Source organism: Gossypium arboreum, chromosome 7, assembly GCF_025698485.1.
Source record: "Gossypium arboreum isolate Shixiya-1 chromosome 7, ASM2569848v2, whole genome shotgun sequence".
Lineage (NCBI taxonomy): Eukaryota > Viridiplantae > Streptophyta > Magnoliopsida > Malvales > Malvaceae > Gossypium > Gossypium arboreum.
Window position 1 is genome coordinate 5,593,713 of NC_069076.1, and position 25,053 is coordinate 5,618,765.

At 33.3% G+C, this 25,053-nt stretch overlaps 2 protein-coding genes across 4 annotated transcripts; one reads left to right on the forward strand and one right to left on the reverse strand.

The window, feature by feature from the left end:
• Positions 1 to 854: 854 nt before the first annotated feature.
• Positions 855 to 3,672, forward strand: LOC108467542 (GTP cyclohydrolase 1). Its single transcript, XM_017768236.2, has 2 exons — positions 855 to 1,640; positions 2,084 to 3,672. Exons 1-2 carry the CDS (start codon positions 1,439 to 1,441, stop codon positions 3,280 to 3,282), a joined length of 1,401 nt encoding a protein of 466 aa, XP_017623725.1. The 5' UTR covers positions 855 to 1,438; the 3' UTR covers positions 3,283 to 3,672.
• A 582-nt stretch (positions 3,673 to 4,254) lies between these two features.
• On the reverse strand, positions 4,255 to 12,893 carry LOC108471393 (serine/threonine-protein kinase MHK-like). Of its 3 annotated transcripts, none has more exons than XM_053030843.1 (18): positions 12,552 to 12,893; positions 10,992 to 11,277; positions 10,835 to 10,913; positions 9,850 to 9,918; positions 9,628 to 9,681; positions 8,764 to 8,902; positions 8,556 to 8,658; positions 8,380 to 8,432; positions 8,160 to 8,226; positions 6,963 to 7,071; positions 6,799 to 6,864; positions 6,645 to 6,713; positions 6,510 to 6,573; positions 6,293 to 6,397; positions 5,734 to 5,768; positions 5,579 to 5,624; positions 5,103 to 5,178; positions 4,255 to 4,677 (listed from the first exon to the last, which is right to left on the reverse strand). In XM_053030843.1, the coding sequence occupies exons 2-18, from the start codon at positions 10,997 to 10,999 to the stop codon at positions 4,542 to 4,544; spliced, it is 1,278 nt and encodes a 425-aa protein (XP_052886803.1). In that variant the 5' UTR covers positions 11,000 to 11,277; positions 12,552 to 12,893; the 3' UTR covers positions 4,255 to 4,541. The 3 variants fall into 3 exon arrangements, with proteins under 3 accessions (XP_052886803.1, XP_017628529.1, XP_052886802.1); XM_017773040.2 differs by having other exon boundaries at positions 9,628 to 9,717; XM_053030842.1 differs by having other exon boundaries at positions 9,628 to 9,717; positions 12,090 to 12,893.
• Positions 12,894 to 25,053: the final 12,160 nt, after the last annotated feature.

Sequence of the window (25,053 nt, forward strand, 5' to 3'; positions counted from 1 at the left end):
GTAAAAATTACAATTTAATTTCGCCCCTCTAAAAAAAATTCTAGTTTTATCCCTAGGTTTATGATTGTTTTTTTTCAATAATACTATATTTAGAGTTCAAACCTAAATTCTCTTCTAGAGCGTTGTGTATTTAACAATCGATGTTGACATGAATTTTAAAGATAATTATTTAAAATAGAATTTTTTATCCTACAAGTGAGATTGAGATTTTGTAATGTGTCATTATATTTTAAAAAAATTAAAAAAAATAAACTTGTGACAAAATTTAAATCTCGTTTGTGGAATAAATGTGTCATTATATTATTGTTACAAGGTGGATATGTGGGGGTTATGAAGAAATATTGAGAGATCCAGTGTGCTACAAACTGAAGTTTAGGCCATTTATGATGGCCTCCAATTAACTAGGGAGGCTAAATGGATAAATTTTATTATTGAAATAGATTGTACTTTAACTATCGAAGGTGTTCATGGAGATTATAAAAAGACATTCAAATAGAGATTTGATTTTATGTATCTAAAAATTGTGTAGGCGCGAGTTGAGAATACTCATAAAGCAAGTACTTAGAAAGATAAACTCTGTTACTGATAATTTAGCTAACCTGATGAAAGGTTCTTCCATTAGCACAAGAATTTTTCATGTGGTTCCTCGTTCGATTGATGATCAGATATGGAGTGATAGATGTTTTCGGTTATCTAACCCTGATCCCACTATTAGCTCGTAATTGATGTTGTTTATATATTGTTAAAAAATTATTTTAATTTTAATTAATAAATTTATTAATAATTTAAAAGAAAAATTGTTCTAACCTAAATGATATTCTCCAAAACATGTGGATGTTTGAAATTTTTGCAGTATAAATAATAATGATAATAATTTTTTAAGGTGCTCCACAGTCACAACCAAAACTTCTCTTTTCTCAATCGCTTGATTGAAGCGGGCCACGGCCATCGCCATGGGTGTCTTCGTGTGAAGTTGGCTCTTTATTGATGATAACAAAAGCTTCAGTTCTTAAATACATTGGATTTTGGTTCTCAATTAAAATTCTTCTTTTTTTCCCCACAAAAATTTATTGGTTTTACAATTTTTTTTATTTAAGTATTTTTTTCTATGCAATTTTTTAATATTTTATAATATATATGTGTATGTATATATATAAAACATAGGAGTAGGAGAAGATCCACACATTTCAAGGACCAACGGCAACCCTACGTATCCATTCTATTCGCTTCGCCCTCTCCTCCTCTGCCTCTTATCTCCTCTGTCTTTATCCATATCTTTCTTTTTTACGTTTTCTGCATCTGGGTTTCCAATTAACATTCCGAATCTGTGGTGGATTTTTTCTTTTTTTGGTCGAATCAAGGTTTGGGTATTTTTCATTGCTTTTTTCTTTTTTATTCTTTAATTCCCATTGTTGTTTTTTGTTGTGTGGTTTTGTCAATGGGCTCTTTGGATGAGGGCCATTTATGTGTTGAGATTGAGAATGGAATGAAGCTGGATGTAAGTGAGAAAGAGCCTGAAACTATAGCTATTGAGGATGCTGTGAAAGTTCTATTGCAGGGTTTGGGTGAGGATTTTAACAGAGATGGCCTTAAGAAAACTCCCCTTCGTGTTGCCAAGGCACTTCGAGAAGGAACAAGAGGTGCTTTTTTGATTTATCCCAAATTCTAGTTTAATAGAGTAATTTTTCTGAGATCTGTATTTTTTACTTTGCTTATAATATGCAGACTTGGTTCAAGAAGGTTGTTAATTACCTAATTTTTACTCAAAGATTTTGTTTTTAGCTCTTCCTTTTATATTTTGCAATCAATAAGCACAGGGTTCATTTAGTTCAGTTCCAAGGTCTTATTAGTGCTGATGAACCACCAACATGCAAATGGCTTTCATTTATTAGTTCACTGTTCTTTGCTAAATGGGACTTACCGCTTAGGAAAAAGCCAAAAATGAAAGCTGAAGGCTTTTGAAGTATTAATATTTTTTGGCTTTGTTGATTTAGTATGTTTTGGGCTCCATTGAATATAATGTGTTTATATATGTTGTTGTAGTCTCATATTTTGATCCAAGGCTTTTCTATTGCCTTCTTAGGTTACAAGCAAAAAGTAAAGGATATTGTTCAGGGAGCTTTATTCCCTGAAGTGGGTTTACATGATGGAGTTGGTCATGCTGGAGGAGTAGGTGGGCTTGTGATTGTTCGGGATCTTGATCTGTTCTCGTATTGTGAGTCGTGCTTGCTCCCGTTTCAGCTTAAGTGTCATGTAGGTTACGTGCCATCCGGTCAGCGGGTTGTGGGATTAAGCAAACTGTCTAGAGTAGCTGATGTTTTCGCGAAACGACTGCAAGACCCACAGCGTTTAGCAGATGAAATATGTTCAGCTCTGCACCATGGAATCAGGCCAGCAGGGGTTGCCGTGATACTCGAGTGTTTGCATATTCATTTCCCGAATGTGGAGTCAGTCCTTCTTGACTCAAAGCATCAAGGATGGGTAAAAGTCCTGGTGTCTTCGGGTTCGGGGGTTTTTGGAAATGAAAATGCTGACGCTTGGAGTGATTTTCTTGGTCTTTTGAAATTCAGAGGTGTGACTGTGGATAGAACTCTAACCAGGGACTCAGTTAATCAAAGTTGGTGCCCTTCAAGTTCTTCATCTATGTCTAAGATTTCGTCTGAGCTTGTAGCGGCCAACCCTGAAATGGTTGCTGCAGTAGCATCAATACTCAGATCTTTGGGTGAAGATCCATTAAGGAAAGAGCTTGTGGAAACACCTAGCCATTTTGTGAGGTGGTTGATGAACTTTGAAAATACGAAGTTGGAGATGAAGCTGAATGGCTTTGCTTGTGGCATATCCGATCTTCTCAAACCTAATGGGGAAATCAGCTCCCGCAACAACGAACAGATGCATTCGGAGTTGAACCTCTCATTCTGGTCACAATGTGAGCATCACCTACTTCCCTTTTATGGTGTGGTCCATATTGGATACTTCTGCCCTAAAGGAATCAATCACCTTGGGAAGTCCCTTTTGCGGTCAATAGTACATTTTTACGGTTTCAAGCTCCAAGTGCAAGAAAGGCTGACCAGGCAAATAGCCGAAACAGTTTCATCGATCCTAGGTGGAGATGTCATGGTAGTTGTGGAGGCTAACCACACCTGTATGATTTCTAGAGGGATTGAGAAGTTCGGCAGTAACACAGCTACCATTGCAGTGCTAGGACGATTTTCAACTGATCCGGCTGCTAGGGCTATGTTTTTACAGAGCATTCCTGACGATACTACATATCAAATATTATAGTTATTCTTTTCCAGATCTATTCTTTACCTCAATGCTTTCTCCCAGTATGCAGCAGTGCAGAAAAATGGTATAATTTATACTGTATACGCCCATGGATTACAAAAAAATGCAGCTTGGGGCCTGTTTATGTCCTAACTCCAGTTTGGATATTTAAGGCATGGAGTTCCATTTAGTCTCAGAAGGCACCCTATTTAGAATTTATCTTTTTTTCTCTCTTTAATATAAATCCCTTTGAGGGAATTCCAGGGGTAAGTCCTCAATTCCATCATTACATTTGTGGGCATACTTTTTTTTCTAATTAAAGATCTCAATGTACTGAGGAAGTTACTGAAATTTTTGAACGCCGTTTAGAAATTTGAAAATAAAAAATAATGGTTTTTTTTTTTTTCACTTTTATTTCTTATGTCTATTTGCTGTCAGCTGATCCTAATGGGGAGAAACTAATAGTTTGGACTCATTATCTACTTTTAATATTCTGGCGATGTAATGCTTGGTTGGCCTTTCAGGAAATTATTTTGGCTTGTCCGGAACTGCCAAGGGCGTGCGCGAAAGCATGCTTTGTTGATGTTACTAGGTAATCGAAATCTGGTTTAATTGTAAAAAGATTTTAAGAATAACAAATTTCATTATATGAATATCTATTTAGTATTTATAATTTTACATTTTAAAAAAATTAAATAGTTTAAAAATATTCTAAAAATAGGTAAGTGATTTAAGTTGAAAGATTTAAATTTCTTTAAACAGATCAGGTAATCTAGCATTTTATAATTAAGTTATATAGAAGGTTTTATAATTAATATTTGAATTGTTGGAAGTTAGTGCTTAGAGACTCCAAAATTAGAATTTTGTCTGAATTTTTAAGTGAATGAAAAAACAATTTTAATTTATATAGCCTACTACTATCATCACATAATCAACGGATAAAGCATACCAATAAAATCAAACCTAGCAACACAAAATGAAACTCGCCTATAGCTGAGAAAAAAGTTGTTCTTTTGATTTGAGTACACTTATATTTGGCCAATTTTGTTTTTACTGTAAAAGGAGTAATTAATTTCCTATATTTGAGTAATAAAATCTGAAAAAACTTGCATCCCATCCCAAGGAACCGATTTTGACTGACGGATACATGGCAAAGCTTAGATAGCACAATTAGTAAAAGCAGCTATGAGAATGCTAAATGGAACTCTACAAGAATCAAATGAAATTACATTACATCCACGGCCCCCCCTTATCATATAGGATTTTACCAATTCAATTCAGTCCAAGGTAAAATGAGCTTGCTGAAAGGGGATTGGCACTGCAAACCATTGACGTTCTAAAACGTTAGGCTGCAATGATGTGATTGCAAACCCAGCAGATTGCGGAACTCCAATTGGTGCGTGCTGGATCGAACTGCCATTCAAAATATAGAATGTCAAGACATAGAAAGATCAAGTGATGATGATCTCGCACAAAAAAAAATGCTAATAATGGCAGATGCAGATTTCATAAGTGAATGGATGACGGTAATAATTCAATAGATCGAAGGGCTTTCTTTATTAGTAGAGAATTAGTATGGAAAACCTGCTTCAAATGAAAAAGGCTTGTAACACCAAAACTACATGGGCCTGGATGATTTTCCAGTTAAAGGTACCAATAGACCTACTACCCCTTAACGCTAGTATAAACACCATCAATCTTAATATGAATGGGGCAAAGAATATGGGGAATGAGCAAAAAGCAGTCAGAAGAGCAAATTAAGAACACCAGGAAAACTTCATGTTGAATAGATAGCATGAAGCCCTAGCCTGGGAAAAGTAATAAATGAATTGACTCACTTGAATGAGAGAGACAATGAAGATCCAGCTGGCGTGTGAATTCTATTTTGATCAGGAGTCAGCAATGACCAAAACACTAAGAACAAAAAGAACCCGTAGTCCGTTAGTGGCGAACACTAAGGTTTAAACTCTTAAACGAAGAACAAAAAACAAATAAAACAACCAGTGGGAACTGTGTTACTTGTGCAAAGTTAAGCAAGCTGGTAGCTTTAACTCATATAAAGCATGGGATCCAGATCATCATTCATGACAAAGATCACATAAATTTCTTAATGTGGGACTAGAATTGTCAAGTCCCCCTTTCTTTATGCTTTGTTCGGTATGAAGGTTTTGATAATAAAATGTTTAAGATTCATAACCACTTCCCTACTGTACAGCTTAATGATTAAATTAACAAAATTTCCATTCTCACTCTTTTCCATTCGTCATACCAAGCAAAGCCTTGGTCCTTAGCTACTGAGGATCATATGAATTACCTGATTGCTCTGGATGATCGTTCAGTCTAGGACAAAACAGTATATCCTACATCATGAAGTTTAGCAGTAAGCCATTACAAATCTAACTCCCATCAAATATATATATATATATATAGCAAAGAGCAAATTTTCTGTGTTTACACTGCACAACTTACCTCCTCCATACTTTGAGAGACGGTATGAACCATTTCTGCAAGAAAATAAAATACAAGTCAATTCTTTCTTTTAACCAAAAAAAAAAAAACAGAAGTAAAAGTAAATCCCTTGGCATAAATCTGGCAGAATAGAATTCAAAGAAAAATGATACAAAAGACATGCTCCAATAGATTGAAGTTTATCCATAACAATCAAATGACATTCATGAACAGTGATGTTATTCAAAGATGCTTAAAGCAGATACCCCATATTCAGAAAAGAATATTCAGTTGGTCGAGAGGAAAATTACATATCTTCTAAAATATCCTTCGCTAAGTGACAAAACACCAGATAAATGTTTCTAATTCATCTAATTCCATGTCTCCATGAATGTCTAAACCTCTGCCTCGTGAGGTAGACACCTAATCCTAAGTTCTAAGACACCACTCCACTATTCCTCCACAATCACCAGATGAGGATAAAAAACTATGTCTGCCCATGCCACGTGTATTTATTAGTTCTTTATACAAACGACAACAGTCCACTGAACTATAAACATGGGAGTTACAACCATATTACCTAAGTTTGAAGCACTTGGTTTCACAGCAAGTGTCAAACCCAGAAAACAATCATCAGGTTCAGTGCCGAAATCCCATACATTCAACTCAAGATTTGGTTTTGCCCCTTCACAATGTACAACAAAATATTAATAGGTTGAACCAGGAAAAAAAAAAGTGAATAGAAAACGTTATCAAACTGTATAACATGGGAACTAGTATTGAACTTCAAAACTTACCCATGTTGTTTAGCCTCAGCTCAAGTGGATCACACAGTAGCGGACGAGGAACATGCACATCCACCTGTCAGGACCTTTTAGTAAAATTGATCTTATACAAATAGAAACATTAAATCTCTAGAACACATATATTACATTAAAAAAAGGATGCTGCAATGCCTGTTCTGCCGTTGGCCTCCTTAATGGGTCCCATGAGCAAAGTTGCTACAAGCAGTCAAAGCAGGGGGTGTAAGATATTATAGTACAGTAAATATCATTTTGCTAAATGCTAGTCAACCGCAATACACACCAAGATTAAATCAACAGCCTCTGAGCTGGCATTGGGCATGATATCCGATAGGTTGGTAGGTGATATCTGCCCAAAAGTAATGGCAGCAAATTTTTTTTTTAAAAAAAAGGTCAAACTATAGCAGATAATTGATAACTAATAAATATTTATTAAAAAAATCTTACGTCAGAATAGCTTATATTGATTAGACGAGAGATATTTGTTGCTTCAGGGAAAGAAGTCCAATCTGGTGCACCCAGAACACAGCATATCTTGTATAGTTGATCAATTTCACTGCCAGGATGTGAAAGAAATACCGTAAGAAAAAATCCTTAAAAGTTCTGATATATCTTTCTTTTCTTCTGCGGTAGAAGTTAAAAAACAAAACTAATGTATTCTGAACAATTAGCAAACAAGAATACACTCATTCTTTCTTCAGCGGTAAAAGTCAGAAAACAAAACTTATGCATTCAGAATTAACAAACAAGAACAAAAGATAGTGAACAAACACACTAAGAAACTTGCATGGTAAGTAAAGCAGTTTTCTTAGGATCATGGCACTGCCAAGATTAAGTACATAGAAAGATAACAAATATACCTTCTTCAATATATATAGTTATGCATCCCCACATTGAATGCATAGCTGAACATTCATGTACATACACATAGTAGCATAGTGAGCATCCTATGACCACAGCACTGGCAAGACTACTAAACAGAAAGGTAAGAAATTTACCTTTCTCAGTATCTATAGTTGTAAATCCCCGCTCATGCATGCATGCACACACGCTTTCATGTACATACACATAACAGTATTTGAAAATGATAAAAGAGGCATGGACTGAGGACGATATAAGAAAATTTATGCACCATAATGCCCATAAGCAGAAAAGCCCAAAAAAAAAATACGCATGTGTAGGTTGGATCAATTTCGTTTCAGGTTAAAACTATCTGAAGGCCACATGGAAAATTTTCCTTGGCATATGTTATTAGGATATTGTATACATACAATCAATCAAACTAGTAATTTTAACCCATGAAATTATCGACATTAGAAATCATAACTAAAGACCCAGCAGAATCACCAAAGTCAAGGGTCACATCATATCAACAATATATTATAGGAAAATTTATAAAGACCAAAACTTCAGGAATATAACGCAGCTTATCTCTCTCTCTCTCTCTCTCTCTATATATATATATATATATATATAAAGGAATGTATCAAAGTTAGTACATGGTATTAAGACACAAAAATCTTTGCCAAACTTGTGCTCATTTATGCCTGAGAAAATATAGACTTGTAAGAACAAAAGGATTGTCTTAATTTATACCATCTTCCACCAAAACTAAAAAGAGGAGAACTTAGAATAATAAATCACCTTTCACCAGGGAAAATAGGAGACAATGTGAAAAGCTCTGCTAATATTGCACCAACAGCCCACATATCTGTAAGTGTTACCATTATCAGACATCATTCAAGCTAAAGAAAGCATTATAAAATCTCAACATATTACATTAATGGAAACAAAGCAAAGCTCAATGAAAATAAAAATGTGCATATGCACATGTACACACACTCAGAGACTTAAATCCATATACCAATTGCAGTAGTGTAATAGGAAGACTGCAACAAGACTTCGGGAGCACGGTACCTAACACAGTTAACCCAAAAATCATTAGATGAGAAAACTAACCCTGAATAAACAGGATAGAGTTATGAAGAAATCAGTGAGACTGTGCCCACATTGCCTGAGCATGAACAAACACAAACTCACCACCTAGTGGAAACATATTCTGTATAAGGAGGCATTGACAATACTTCTCTCGCCAGTCCAAAATCAGCAATTTTGAGAAAATCCTTGGTGACCAGCAAGTTTTCTTTAAAAACAAACAAACAAACAAACAGATAGATTACTATATAGATATCCACCATCAATTGCAAAAAGGACTTAAAGAATGCACCGAAAAGAAAGGAACATTTACCAGGTTTCAGATCTCGATGAAAATATCCATTCCCATGCATGTGGACAAGTCCTTGCAGCATCTGAGACATGAAGCTGCGTATCTCCCCTTCAGAAAAAGGTCTTTGTTGCTCTTTCATGATTTGGTAAAGATTATGCTCCTAGAAAGAAGTTAAATTAAGCTCTCATAAAAAGAACCCAACGGTGTTTCCTACAAATTCATGCTTGATTCCAGCAATCGTACATCACACTACTGATTACTTCAAATGAAAGATCAAAATAACAGTTTATAATGAACAAAACAGAAGTAAACAATTAATGTAGCATTATGTTTAAATGAAAGAAGCACAATCGACATTGAGATTAGCAGGCAAACACAGTCACTTGAAACCTTTATTTTCAAAAGAAATCATGATATTTGGTTGAAAAGAGATATCTAAATTAGAGGTTTTGTGTTTGTTTGGGAGAGAGGGGTTAAGCAAGTACCTGCACAAGTCTTGCACTAAAATCAATTCTAGAATGCTTCAGAAATCAACCATAGTAGTTTTGGTTAAACAAAGGCCAGCCTTCCAAATTTTGAACAAGCTTAAACATTGAAAATTTTAAATTCAACAAACAGATTCCCCTAGAAGCATAGCCTCTGGCTAGGAAATGGTTACAAACTAGCATTTGTAACTAAGGCATGAACTAGACCACTCCAAAGTTCCTAGCCCCTGTCTCTAATCATAGTAACATTCCCAGCTTTGTATTTTCCAAAAACAATTAAATAAAGCAACATAACACTTTAATATCAGAGATCAAAAGTACAGTATTTAAGCAGAAGAAAATATTTCACAAACTCATGCTTCCACTGAATAATAATGTGAACTTTGAAAAGCATCCTTACCATGTACTCGAAAATGAAGAATAGTTCATTGTTTTCCCCGACAACCTCCTTTAACTTTACAATATTAGGGTGATTTAGCTTACAAAGGGCCTGTGGAGAATAAATTATTGATACCATCAAGAAAAAGCATGTATCCATAAATGGTGGAGAATAAATGGAACATGCTCTCTTGATGAAGGCTTGGGTGAAAAGCAAAACATTCAAGGAAATATCACAGCATACCTTGACTTCTCTTAGATTCATACACTCTTCCCAAAAGTAGAACTTCCTTTTCATTTTCTTAACAGCAACCTAGATTGGAACATTTACAAAAGCAATGAGGCAGAGCTCAAGTAAGTTCTACATTTTGTAAATTCGCTATTATCTTGGTAAAACTTAGAAAGGAATACAGACAAGAATTAAAGACAACCACCCACAATAGACTGAGTTCATTTTTCTAATCCAAGGTTTTCCTAAAGATTATAGCCAAAGTTGATGAACGCTCATTGAGATGACATTATCAAAAAGAACCAAATGCATCAAACTTTTTAAAAGAGTAAACCAACCAATATTCTTCTATTGAACTCCTAGGTTTTCCTAATCCTGTTTCTATATACATATATATATATGCTCGAAGCTTCTACATAAAGGACTTCTCTTATATGTATATATGCTATAATATCTCACGTCATGCATATATCCAGCCAACCCATTTTTCTATTCCTTTAAAATCTAAGTTCCAAGAACAGTGTTCCATCTCATACATTACATCCCCATTAGAATTCACAGCTTTAGAATCTCGTTTTAACTTCTCTTCTAACAGACAAATCAAAATGCTTGCCAACCCCCCCCCCCCAAAAAAAAAAACAAGGAAGGGGATGGGACAGGAGGCATATGCAGCCTGAGAGACAGGGATCATCAATTGAGGTTCAGACATCCTAAGATAAATGAGAAGTCAGATACAAATTTTAACTTAAACCCCAAAAACTAGTTGCTGGTAGATGAACAATTGACCAAGTAACCAATACAGACTTCACTTAATGATTCAAAATCACAAAGTGATTTCAAAATTGATCCTACATTCATTATTCTTTATCTGCAATGTATTCTACCATATGTGAGGTATAAAATGGGCACAAGAACATATCTTATTGACAAAAAAAAAAATAAACGAGTGGTTATTTAAACTGAAAGATAAAAAGCAACTAGGGGAGAAAGAGCTCCTTACAATCTCAAATGTTTCTATATTGAAGGCTTTGAACACGCTACCACAGGTGCCATCTCCAAGCTCTTCTAAAATTTTATACCTAAGTGAAAAAAAAAAAGGAGAAAAAATGAGAACTTGACAAACTTACAGATATTAAGAGCAGTGGGAAGAAACTAACCTTTCCATTATTGCAGTTGTAGCAGATAATAATCAACAATTTGTCAATGTACTTCTAACAACCTCCAAATAGAGATGTCGACTGTATCGACATAGGCATGACCACTAGCTTGCATACACGGTTTACTGCAGCTAAACTGTAGCATGAAATGTATGATGTTGACAGGAACCGACTTCTCATTATAAGAATGATTGAGTATCACCCAGAAAATTATCAACATCCTCAAATGCAGCTTCTACAAGCTGCAACCAGTTCGTATCATCTAAAACCAACGAGTCTATGAGACCTACAACAAAACTCCAGTGTAAGAGTTGAACTTCATCTATCAATCCATTTACTTACACTCAGCTTAAATGATGTCCCATAGATGAAAACAGGGATGGGCTGGACAATCACCAAAAAACAATACAACTCAACTAAATTATTTGTCATAAATCATATTGTAAAGAAAGAGCAGTGATAAATATATTAGACTTGGTCTTTATAAGGCTTGTATGAAAAAGTATAAAACATAATTCTGTTTCTGTCCAAAGAAATTATACATGGTGCTTTAGACCTAGAAAGAAATGTGGACTGAAGGCCATGGGTAAATCTTTACATGGTCAGAAACACGGAAGCTAATATAAGACTTTACCTCGTTACCTCTTTGTACTCATTCATTAAACAATGTGTTATTTAAAAAATGAACTCTCTGGATTTTCAAACAAGGAAAAGTTTGCAATAAATACATCAGCAAATTCAATCAGATTTCTCCTACATGTAAAGTCATTAATCCATTATTTTTAACAACTTAGCCTTAAAAATATAACACATTTAAAAAAAAGCTTTCTGATTTAAGTCCTCGATTTATTGAAGCCGAATCAGATAAAACCAAATCAATTTAAATCCAAACTAATAAATAATTACATAAATCATAAAAAAAAAAGAGGTATGGAGGACCTTTTCCTGAACTAAAAGAAAAATCCCTGCCATTGATTTCCTTTTTTTTCAAAAAAAATAAAAATAAAAATACAAGGATGCAAACAGTTATCCATGCTTTAACGCCTAGCCAAAAAAAAAAAAAACATATTCAGCAATACTTTCTTTCTATTTCCTTACCGAGAAAAGGGCGCGTATTTTGACCAAAAAAAAAAAAAGGCGCGTATTCTTTTTATTAAGAAAAATAGAATAACAAATCTACGAAAATAAGATATTATAATTATACGAACGCAAGCACTCGGCCACGGCTAAATTCAACCGCATAGACACACCATAGCCGAATTCGAATCAGTCTCTATCTTTTGACCACTTCTATCATTAAAGAGAGCACCAAAATTAATAAGAAATATCAAAGAACTTTCGGCAACTTCTACCTCTCCGTTTTCTCGGAAGACAAACAGGAATTAAGACGAAAACTTCAAGTGCATTCCAATGTGAAAGAAATATGCAGCTCAAGGAAAAAGAAAAAAAAAAGCGAAACAACAATTGAACATTAACAACAAAATTACGCAACTTTTTTCCAAAGAAAAGATGAAGACAAAAAGAAAGACACTGAGAGAGACTGAGAGAGATGAAACTCACATCCGATAACCAAAGCGACGAAGCAAGAAATGGAAGCAGATCGCCAATGTCTAAACGATGTTCGTTTAAAACAAGGAAAATGGAAGAGTTTCAGAGAGAGAACCTTCAGAAAAAGAAATCGATTTCAGATTACTACCAGAGAGAATTCTGCAGAGGAAGGGGAGATAGAAAACGAAAGAAAAATATATAATAATTTAATATTTAATACTTTTTCAAAAAAAAAAGATTTTATTCTTTTAAAAAACTTTTGAAAATTGAAACGAAGAACAATGCTTGGTTGTGGAGGGGAAGGGCGGTGGTCCCAGCGGTAATACAATATTATTTTTGCCTGAATTACTATAATGTCCCAAAGACTTGGTATATTACGGAATTGTTTTTTCTGTGTTCTGACGATAATGTCCCTCATGGATGGATAAGAACTAGTGACGTGGACGGTGAATTAAATGCGCACATAAAGTTTGCTGGGACTTAAGCGTCATTAAAGGATAAGTGTATGGATGTTTTTGTCCGTGGAAAATTTTCGGTGTGTGTTGGGCTTGTGATTTACACTGTGGATCCGGCCCATTGCTTCATTCAGGTCTAAATTCATAAGACTTAATATAACTTTTAGTACTTAAATTTGACACTTTTTTCTAATTTGGTAATTAAATTTTTTTTAGCTCAATTTGGTATTTAAATTTGATAATTTTTCTTGGTACCTAAGCCTATTTTGGATGTAATTTAGTAATTGAATTTGACATTTTTTTCTAATTTGATACTTCAACTTTTTTTTAGGGTTTTTTATCCAAATAATATTTAAAAAAACCTAAATGGGTTGTTGCAAGAATTATGTACCAAAATGGTACATTTAAATGAGTGGAGGGTGGTGCATAAGCGGCACCACCCTGATTTTCTGGCACAAATCAGCAAGAAAAATAAATAAATAAATAAAATAATGGTGGAACCATGTAGATAGGCAGCACCTAATGTAAAATACAGGTCAAATATGGGTCGTATACGGTAAAAATTGGACCCAAAAATTGACCCGCTACCACGATGGGACAACACACTAGGTCATGTCTAGGGAAGAGGCAACACTCAGTGATGGAGGAGACGGCACAGGCGGCACTGGTGACGCCCTGGCAAAGGCAACTCTAGTGATGCCCTGGTAGAGGTGGCACCACGGTGGTAGGCACAGGCGATGGGACGACTCATACAGGGTATTTGTTGTTATTGTATGTTTGGTTCACTTTTGGCCGGTGAGTGAAGGAGAAGAAAAAGAAGGAGAAGAAAAGAAGAGATGAAGAAGAAAGAGAAGAAGAGGGTTGGAAGAGAAGGGAAAAACAAAGTAAAAAAAAAAACAAAGAGAAAGATAATAGATAGAGAGAAGTAGAAAGAGAAGGAAAAATAAATAGAAAATGTAATTTTTTTGTTATAAATTAATGGATTAATATAAATTTAATTTGTTTTTGTTGTTATTATTGTTGATTTAATTCATATTTAAATTCATATTTTATTTTTGTAAGGTATTATTTGGTTAAAAGAGCTATTAAGGTATGTTTGTATTTATTTTATATTTTCATTCATTCATAATTTAGTTTTAATGTTTTATTTTTATGTAATTTATTTGTTTTGTGTGTTTTTATGTAATTTATATGTTATGTGTGTTGTAGGTTGATTATATTTATTTTTATGAAATTTATTTGGCATGTTATTTTGATTATTTTAATTTTTAATTTTTATTTTTTATGTAGGTAAAAGACGAGACCGTTGATATGGAATTTGGAATTTATGAGATAAATTAGGAATTAGTTTACATGTTCTAATTTTTTAAGATTTTATAATTGAGAATAAGAGTTTATGTTTTTAAATTTTATTTTATGTTATTTATAAATATTATAAATGAAATTTCTTTTGAAGTTCTATGCAAAAAAAATTATATTTTTAACAATAATTAAGTTGGCATATTATTATATATATTATATTTTAAACCAATACATTTTACTTATTATCATTTTAAAATAATAATAATATTCGTATTTATTATGTATAATTTATGTTATGTTTTTGTTATATTTTTATTGACATGTTATTTTTATTTTTTAATATATTTTTTTGTTTTTATGTAGGTAAAAGATTAAACCATTGAGATGGAATTTGTGAATGGGACCATTGAGTTGGAGTTTGAGTTGGAATTTGTAAGATATATTTATTTTGTTAATGTAGTATAGAAAAAATATGATGTGGACAAAGCTATTTGGTATTTTTTGTAATTAAAAGCAATATATAAAATTTCGGTATTTTGATACATATTTAAAATCCATCAAACTTTGAAATTAATAACCGAAATTTGTTTTGAAATTGCAAGTATCGCAATGGGTTCATTGATTAAAGTCGATGGTCACATATCAATCACAGTTAAAAATATGGTAATATATTATTATTTGTTAATCACAAGTTCCCTTAAAAAAAGATCTACGTAATTTATGGAAATAAATTATGTTATTATAACTATTTTATGTAATTTAATACTGTCATGGCCCGTATTGCGCATTAAAAGGTCGGGTGAATGGTTTAGGATATTCCCTAGATGAACGATTGATGCCATATTTGGAGCTAGTTGGATTCGAGTCAACATCATTGATCCGGATGTTCGATTTGCGGTACGATTTAATATCCGCATTGGTTGAGCGTTGGCGCCCGAAGACCTACACTTTTCATTTGTCGTGTGGGGAGTGCACTGTCACTCCGGAGGATGTTTCATTGCAACTTGGACTCCCAATCGACAGGAGTGCCGTAACGGGCGTAAGTACGATAGCTGAGCCGACTGCCCTCTGTTATAGTCTACTAGAAGTCTCGCCCTCGCCTAACGATGCTGAGTCCAAATTTACAGGCTTAAAATTCTCATGGCTGAAAAGCCAATTTTGAACATTTATCAATTAATACCACTGGGTATGAGGTGATGTGCACAACTCGAGCGTACATTATGCATATTATAGGGAGTGTACTGATACAGGATGCGAACAGCAATAGGGTTCATTTGATGTATTTACCCCTATTAACTAATTTGCTGAATGTTCGCTTGTATAGTTGGGGTTCCGCAGTTCTGGCTATATTGTATCGTATGACAAAGCATGATGTCGTAAACGTAGGTGGATGCCTTCTATTGTTGCAGTCATGGGCTCTTTATCGGATGCCATTCTTGGCATCGGTTAGGCACAAACCTTACGCATTTCCACTAGTGAACAGGTGATAAAATTTAACTTGTTATTAATTGACATTTTTTTAATGATACTATTTTAAAGATACTATTCTAACATGTAATTTGTTTTCATAGATAGAGTTTTTATCTGGGTATCGGGAGGTCGTACACTGTCCCAATATATCGTCTGATGATTGAACAACATACCGGGGAAGGGGTAAGCTATTCCAATATTCGTGACATTTAATTACTTTGTATATCTTACTCGAACTGTGTTAAATTTTAACCATGTTATTAATCATGCAATTTATCTGGATGTCATATTGGAGACCAAAAATTGCGGCGGTTATACCCTCTTTAGCCCACATTCATTCTCACATATAGTGCATTAATGCACTAATTATCAATTTCCAGACAGTTGAGTAGTATAACAAGGATCGAGCACTCTAGCAGTTTGGTTGCATCCAGTATATCCTGGATCCTCAGGTGGGGAAGATTCACATGATCAACAAGAGAGGAAAACATAGAAATAATTGGGGAGTTGTGCACCGAAAATATGTTGCAGTGTGGGATAATTAGATGGCGCAGAATCCTCAGATAGATATTTCTTCCTATTTGCAACCACCGTTAGAGTACATACAATGGTACTCTAGTACGAGAAAACTATATTTATTTGATGGGCAGTCAATTGTAGTCTCTTGGCACATGCATAGACTTGGGGCATACAATCCAGTGCCTGATATAGAGGTCGAGCCAAAGCCAGATCCCGAGCCACAGCCTGAGCCCGAGCGGTCGCAACACATTCCGCGAATAGTTTTTATCATCCGGAGTTGCGGGTCAATAACTATTTCTCGGGCTTATCAGGACACGAATATCACTCTGGGTTTGATATCTTTAGTCCAGTACCACTGCATTATAGCACTCCTCCCGACCCGTATCCACCGCATTACTCCACTCCTGTTGGGTCGTATCCACCGCAGTATAGCACTCCTCCTGGCTCAAGTTTATCGATGGCTTTCGGGGCATATGATTTTTCTTTCATGTGTCGCACACCCCCACCAACAACTGAAGAGGATGTTGATCACCGCGATCACCCACAATATGAACGTTGACCCCCGTAGAAATATACCCCTAAGACCACACTATCAAACCATCAATTTTAGCGGTTTCTTGCAATTTAAATATTACAAAGTTTGTATTTTTTATTTTAAAAATATAAATCAAGAAAAATAAAATCTTTGTATTTATTTAATTAGATTAATTGCAACATTAAAACTTAGAACAAACTTTGTGGTCATAAATTAGATTAATTGCAACATTACAACATTAAAACACTAAAATTGGAACAAATTTTGTAATATAAATTAAATACATTATAACATTAAAAATTAGAACAAACTTTGTAATATAAATTTTGTAATATAAATTAAATACATTACAACATTAGAAATTAGAACAAACTTTGTAATATAAATTAGGTACATTGGATTACATAAGCTCAATTCTAACCCGATTGTGACAATTGTCCAACATGGTAATTTCGCTGCTGGCATTTACTATGATTATGACTAGCTAATTTGCATAATCCACAACGTTTACTGTCAGATTTCTCCCTAATTTCCATTTCACTATGGATTCTAGATGATTGTGGACGACCTTTCGGATTCCTACGCAACCCTTTGTCTAGGACAAGCTCAAAAATCGTCGGAGGCACCTCCTACCTAGACAGATCACGCAGGACAGGGAACTCATTCTCCCAGACACGCAACGTGCACTCGAGTGTGTACACATCATCGAAAAATTGTTCAACATTGAGCGAGACTTTAGCACACATTGCCACGACATGCACACATAGATAATGAAGTGTTTGAAACCTCCTGCAATTGCACTGTTGTTTCGAAGATCAACTCTATAAGACCTAGGTGGTATACTGTAATGCCCCCTTTACCCGATACCGTCGCCGGAGTCGAGCACGAGGCATTACTAAACTTATTTGAGCACTTAAACAAATTCAAACAATTTATATCACACTTTCCAGACAAGCTGTCCAATTACGTTACATACACAAAAAAATCATATCTCGAGTTACAAAACTCGAAATCCAAATCCATAAATTTTCCCCGAATCTAGGCTCATATATCTACTTACTAATTCTTTTCTAGAATTTTTGGTTGGGCCAATTAGTACAGCTTATTAGTTGAAGTCTCCCCTATTTCAGGGTTCGGCTCCTCTGACCCCTGTGCACTACGAACCAAATTTCTCCATGTACAGAATTCAAATAACCAAGCCGTTTGTTTCTCTTAAAAATAGACTCAATAAGGAATCCATACATATATAATATGACTCCTAATTGATTTTTTTACAATTTTTAATGATTTTTACAAATCAGAACAGGGGAGTTCAAAATCACTCTGACATTGTTTCTTCTATGTGAAACTAGATTCAATAAGATTTAATTTCATATTTTATTCAACCTCTAATTAGATTTTCATGATTTATGGTAAATTTTCAAACTCAAACTACTGCTACTAACCAAAAACTGTTTTAGTACAAAATGTTGTTAACTAGTTTATAACATCTTTACTTCATTTCATTTAAACTCTATACATGCCATATAAATCTTCAAACATAAAACCAAAGCTACCGAATTGATCGGATAGTGTGCTTTGTTGTGTTGATCCGATCTACCCACTTCACTTCAAGTCAATCTACATAAAAATATTAAACACACACAAGTAAGCTTATTGAAGCTTAGTAAGTTCATAGGTTTAAAAGTAATGCTTACCAAACATAATATTTCCAAACAATACCAAAACATTTACTAAAGTTTCTGCGATTCACAACCATTGTTATAATAATTCACATAGTTGAGCTCAACAAGAATAACTACTCAATCTCTTTCATTTGGATCACTTCTTTTTATTTCTTATAGTCAAATTAGGAAACGGCTTACGAAATTGAGTACGTCGTTGCTCAATGCCACGATTCACAACTCAGTATGGTTTTCCTCATTGAAATACCATACCTACATTTTTCAACTCGGTATGGGAAATGCCATACCTACATTTCTTAACTCAAGATGGATTTGATAATACCATACCTACATTTCACACTTCAAGATGGATAATACCATACCTACATTTCACAACTCAGTATGGATGATACCATACCTAAATTTCACACTTTGCCATGGAACAACCATGGTCTTATCCAATCAATTCATCACACGTCACGATACAAACGTATTCAATCCTGCGTTTTCCTAATTTGCATTTCCACATTTATTCTTTCATTAACAAAATCTACACAATCCCACAACAAATTCGTATATAATAACATATTATATACTTCAATCATTCACAAATAAACATCTAAATTCAACCATATGAACTTACCCGGCTAATTTGTAGAAGATATTGAAATTTAGGGACTATTCATAACTTTTTCTTTTCCTCGTTCTTCTTTGGATTCTTGATCTATAATATAAAATATTTCTACTCATTAGTATTTATTTGATTTCTATTTCACTTCACAATTTATGCTGTTAAAATTTTGAAATTGCACTTTTACCCCAAAATTTACAGTTTTCACAATTTAGTCCCTGCTCAATTCACCCATCAATTGAACTAATTTTTCTCAATTAACACTTTATTTTATCATTATAAACTATTTCAAAACCTTTTATATTCTGAATTTCAACAGCAACCTTCAATTCGCAACTTTTTCACAATTAGGTCCTAAATATCATTTCCTATCAAAATAACTTAATAAAACCACCTTAATATGAAATTAGAACTTAAATTTCATAATAATTCATCATAAACTTCCCTTATTCATCCAGGGTAACTTCCAATTTCACCCATAAAATCAAAAACTAATGAATTCTATAAGTGGACCTAATTGTAAAAGTCATAAAAACATAAAAATTATCAAGAAAAAGCAAGAATTAAACTCACATGATGTAAAAATATAAAAAACCAGCTTTATCCAGACCTTCTATGGCGTTTTAGCTGAGAAAATATGAAGAAATGTCTAGATTTTTCAATTACATCATTATTTAACTATTAATTTTTATACTATTTCCAATTTTGCCCCTTGTTCACATTGTTTTCTTGCTTATTTCATACCCAAACCGTCCAGCCATTAACCTTTGGGTTTAATTGCTCTTTAAATCCATATTTTTAAATACTTAAGCTATTTACTCACAATTTAACAAATTTTGCGCTATTTTCAATTTAGTCTTTTTTAATTAATTAGCCATCCAAACGTTAAAATTTTCTAACGAAACTTTAATACTAACTCAATGACACTCCATAAATATTTATAAAAATATTTATAGCTCGATTTTCAATTTTGAGGTCTCGATACCTCATTTTTGACTCGTTTGACCTAATAAATTCTTTTAATTCACTAATTTCACCATTTCACAAATTCTTCTAAATTTTTACTTGACTCATAAATTTTAAATTACTATCTTGTTCAATCTTATTTGTCGGATTTAGTGATCTCAAATCACCATTTCCGACACCACTGGAAATTAGGCCGTTACATATACCAGGTCGACGACTGATGGTCTTCATAATTCAAAACATTTTAAGACGTCGTAAATATACTTTTACATTCATCGACCTCGCCATTCGACAGTTTGTAACAATTGCATCGCTGACATCTTCGATAAACATTTGTCCTACCTCTATTTGGTTGACTTGTTACTTACTCATTCTTGGCATCAATGTAGCCAACCTATAGAATGTAGTTAAGAAGACAGATGAAATTAGAAGATTTCGTGTTTTCAACAACACAGCGTTGATCCTCTCCACCAAGTTTGTGGTCATTTGACCATAACGAAAGCTCTTGTCAAAATTTTGAGCCCATTGCTACTGCTCCATGGTACCTAACTACTGTCGAAAAGATGTGTTCGTTTGACCCTCCATGTCACTATTAAATGGAGTTATTCTTTGGCAAAAAATGTGTGGCTCTAGCTCGTGCGCTGTATATGTATTAAGAAAAGATAAGTTACAGTATTGCCTTAAAACATTAAAACTTATATTGAAAAGATAGGGTTATCCTTTAATCATTCTCACAACTTGTCTCCACCAGTCTGCATTATGATAATCTCGATGGAAGTTAGCCACGATGTGCCGGATGTAGTAAACGGATTTCCATAGCACACCGAAACGCCTAATGGCGGTAATTTATCATTTCCCTCTATCGGAGATGATGCAAATATTATCGTTGATAATAACATACCTCTGCAGGTTCGTAAAGAATAATTCCCACGATTCTATGTTCTCCTTATCTACTATGGCAAATGCTATCGGGAGTACGTTCTTATTGCCGTATTGGGCAACTACAAGAAGTAGGATCTGTGTATATTTTTTTTATAGCCAAGTCCCATCTATTTGCACAAACGGCTTGTAGTGGGGAAATGCGCGCATACATGGATCAAACATCTAGAATATCCGATGATAAATTCTTTTTCCAATTGTAGTTGGTCATCCGGGCCGTAATGAGGTCGTGTCTATAACTCAATGATAGTCCCCTGTACGAACTCCTACATAGCGACTATCTATCTCTATAGCTTATTATACACTTACTCCATTGCCATCTATTTAGCCATCCACGCCTTTCGGTATGATACTCGATACTGGAATCGTGCCTGCATTTCGACAATCAGTACCGAAACTTTACTAGTCGACATGTCCTTCACCATTGGCATGATACACGTAAAAATAGTTTTGGAATCAAGTTTTCGATGATCTTTTGTCATACGTATTGATGTGCATGAGTAAGGCCCAAAAAATTTTTATATCTCCGACATCTGCGAATTTTGAATAAATGCGGCTCGTACCCGCCAATTGCAGCCTTCTGTCGACTTCTAACACTCCTTAATATATAATGTCAGTTTAGACACTGCGACTTTATAGTCCACTTATATATTCATATTATAGCGCTTAATAGTAAATACGCATTCTTCCTTACTTTCGAATCTCTAACCTACGAACAACTTCTCAGGATCAGAATTTATAGCTAGCCAGTGAGCAGGTACTTCGAGAACTCAACTACGTGCGCCGCATCAGGGTCTATGAGCAGCATATGTGGCCCAGGATTACTGTGCATCATAATAGGTCGAATCTGGTTCCCGACTAAAGACGCGTTAATGTTTCTATCATCATTCACGTCTTAGTCATCAATATTATTGGAGACTTCGTCCACATCGGGATCACTATCACTATCAACCTCTTGATCACGAGGATCACTACCATCATATCCATCATCACGAGCCACATCAATATCGGGTGAAACACTAAGATCGATATCAATCCTGCGTATAGTCGATTCATAATCAACGTACAATATTAGAGCCACCATATACGATTCTTGAGCTCCATGTTCTTCACTATATGCAGTGAGATCTTTATTTGGCTCCACCTCGACTAACTCAGCAAATAAGTGAATCGGTGCATTTTGGTCACTCTGATTCCCATAATAAAGAGCGATCATTGTCTCCACGCCTTCATTGTTTACAAATTCTATTTCGGTGAATTTGATGTGATCTGTCGAAACTGGAAACTTATAGAAAAGTTTCAAGATCCTTCTCCCACAACGTCTAACAATTTTTGCGCTAATCCTTTCCTTCATATCGTCGAACGAGACATTTCTATTAAATCTCATTGCTATTTGTTGCCGACATTCAAATATACATCCAACGGTTGTTGTCAATATGATTCCATTGAACTAAACGAATACAAAAAACTGATTATCTATCTTCAATACTCAATCTGTTAAAAAATAAACAAAAATTCTCAAAACAATTTCGAACAACATAAAAATACTTACATAAAAATTTAATGAATGAAAAGAGACCATTTCTAATAATATCAAATTTACTGCCATTTCTAACAATATCTATGACAAAAATATTTTCAGATTTATCTATTTTTTCCTGTTGTTATCACTAACTAACAATTACCTTATAATAATTCCTAACATAAAAACTTTTAAATATATTAAAAAATTTAAAACATAACATTCTCAACAATCTAAACACAAAACTTACTAACAAATCACAATAAACAAAATAACTTTAAAACAAAACATAAAAATAACACTAAACAAACTATACAATACTAACAAAACAATTTTTTCTATCATAATCTATTATATTTGAAATAACAACAAAAATAATAATACCTTTTCTTTTTTTCTTCTCTTTTCCCTTTCTTGTTCTGCTAATTTTTTTTTTAAACTGATACGAGCCAGATGGGGGAGTGAGGAGGGAAAAATATACTAGGTGTACCACCTGTCAGATAGGGGTCACTAGTGCCACATGTCAGATAAACACCACACCCCCTTCGTATTTTTTTACCCGTATATATTAGAATGGAAAAGTGGCGCCGCCTAACCCTCTGGCACCACTACTAAAATATTATTATTATTTAACTGTATTGTGTCAGAATGAGGGTGGTGCTGTACCCATTTGAACAATCCATTTTGGAATTTTATTTTTATATTATTTATGTAAAACCCCCTTTTTTTTAGGTTCAATTTGGTACCAAGCTTGTTAAATGATATGCAAAATACCCCAAAACACTAATGGTGTTAAAAATTTCATGTTATGCTACAAAAATATCATTAGTATTAGAGGAAACTTGTGTTAAAAGTTATGCATTGAGCTATACTTAACTAATTAATATTGAATAAAAACACAATAGTTTTAAAATCCAAAATTAAAGAAATTTATTAATTTAAATTAATAAAATGAAATCAATTAATTAAACTAAAAGTAATTGAACATTTAAAATGCAAAAGAAATATCATGTCATTGTTCATATGTCGATCATGCATTGATTATTTTGTTACCTCATAAAAAATAACATCGTTAGTATATTTGAGTAAATTGTATAACGTTTGACAAATTTAGGTATTAAATTGGATAGGAAAAAAGAGTCAAGTTCAGGTACAAATTAGACCTAAAAGTGATTAAGTACCAAATTAAGAAAAAACTATCAAGTCTATGTACCAAATTAAGAAAAAAGTGCCAAATTCAAATGCCAAATTGGACTAAAAAAATTAGATACCAAATTAGAAAACTATCACAAGTTCAAGTACCAAATGTTTATTAAACCATAAATTAAGAATATTAGTCTTGAGGATTTGACTACTGGCCTAGGTTGCATAGGAAATTCATGCTTTCGTTGTTATTAGCTGACACATTGATATCAATAACTTCTTTTTCCCTTTTAAATAATACAAAAAACTTTTGGCCTTTCTCGCTAAAAAGGGTAAATTAAAATTATAAATTATATCAAAAATAAATTCATCATACTGTAAAAATCACTATTAAGTGATAATATAACTAACAAAGTGAGTAGGCAGTGGCATGTTATATATAATATGTATTTCATGTATAATAATATTTTGTTATGTTAATAAATATTTTAAAAATGATAAATTTTCTATGTAATTATTTAAAAATTAAGTTTACAATGAATTTAGATAAATAATTCTCTATGTTGAATTGCACCTAAACAATGGTTATCCACATTCATCCAGGACGTAGTTATTCAAATAATTATAAATTAAAAGCTTTCACTTCCATTAAATTTTACATTATCTTTTAGTTCTTTGTCATTTCAATTTTTTTATATTTATAGTTATTCATCGTAATAATTATTAAATATTTAAATAAATTGTAATTCAATTATGATAATTGATTAGCAATTCAAATATTTATTGTAATTTTAAATAATTTTATTTTTAAATATCCTATCATTCTTAATAATTTTAAACTAATTTTTTAACTTTTTTATAATTATTTAACAAACCACATCCAAGAACATGGTTTTTCAAATAATTATTAAAGAAATATTATTATTATTATTATTATTATTATTTAAAATATTTGTTGACATGGTCAGCATGAAGTATTTTCTCATTACCACACTTCTCGTCTTTAATAGATCAACTGTAGATCATCTCAGTCAAGATTTCCATGGTTTTATTTTTAGAAAATTAATGAAAAATAAAAAAATACATAGTTTTTCATCAAGACATTCCTTGTGTCTTCAATTGCCATCGCTTCATCTTCTCCTTGTCATGGACTCTTTTTGGAAAAAAAAATTATATTTATGTCCTATATATGTTTCCGGCTCACAAAAATTCTAAAAATAAAAAATAATCCTACGTGGAGATGCTAGTCACGGTCTATTTCCTAAAAATCACAACTTTGGTAAAAAATAATAATTATAAAACAAATATATATATATATATATATATATATATAATAATGCATTCATTCATATACATTCCCCTAAATGT

Coding starts and splice junctions, on each gene's coding strand:
- LOC108471393 (XM_017773040.2), bottom strand. Junction 9,718..9,849: donor TGAATCTAAGAGAAGTCAAG/GTATGCTGTGAT, acceptor TATTCTCCACAG/GCCCTTTGTAAGCTAAATCA. Junction 4,678..5,102: donor TCATTGTCTCTCTCATTCAA/GTGAGTCAATTC, acceptor TTTGAATGGCAG/TTCGATCCAGCACGCACCAA.
- LOC108467542 (XM_017768236.2), top strand. CDS start 1,439: ATGGGCTCTTTGGATGAGGGCCATTTATGTGTTGAGATTGAGAATGGA. Junction 1,641..2,083: donor ACTTCGAGAAGGAACAAGAG/GTGCTTTTTTGA, acceptor TTGCCTTCTTAG/GTTACAAGCAAAAAGTAAAG.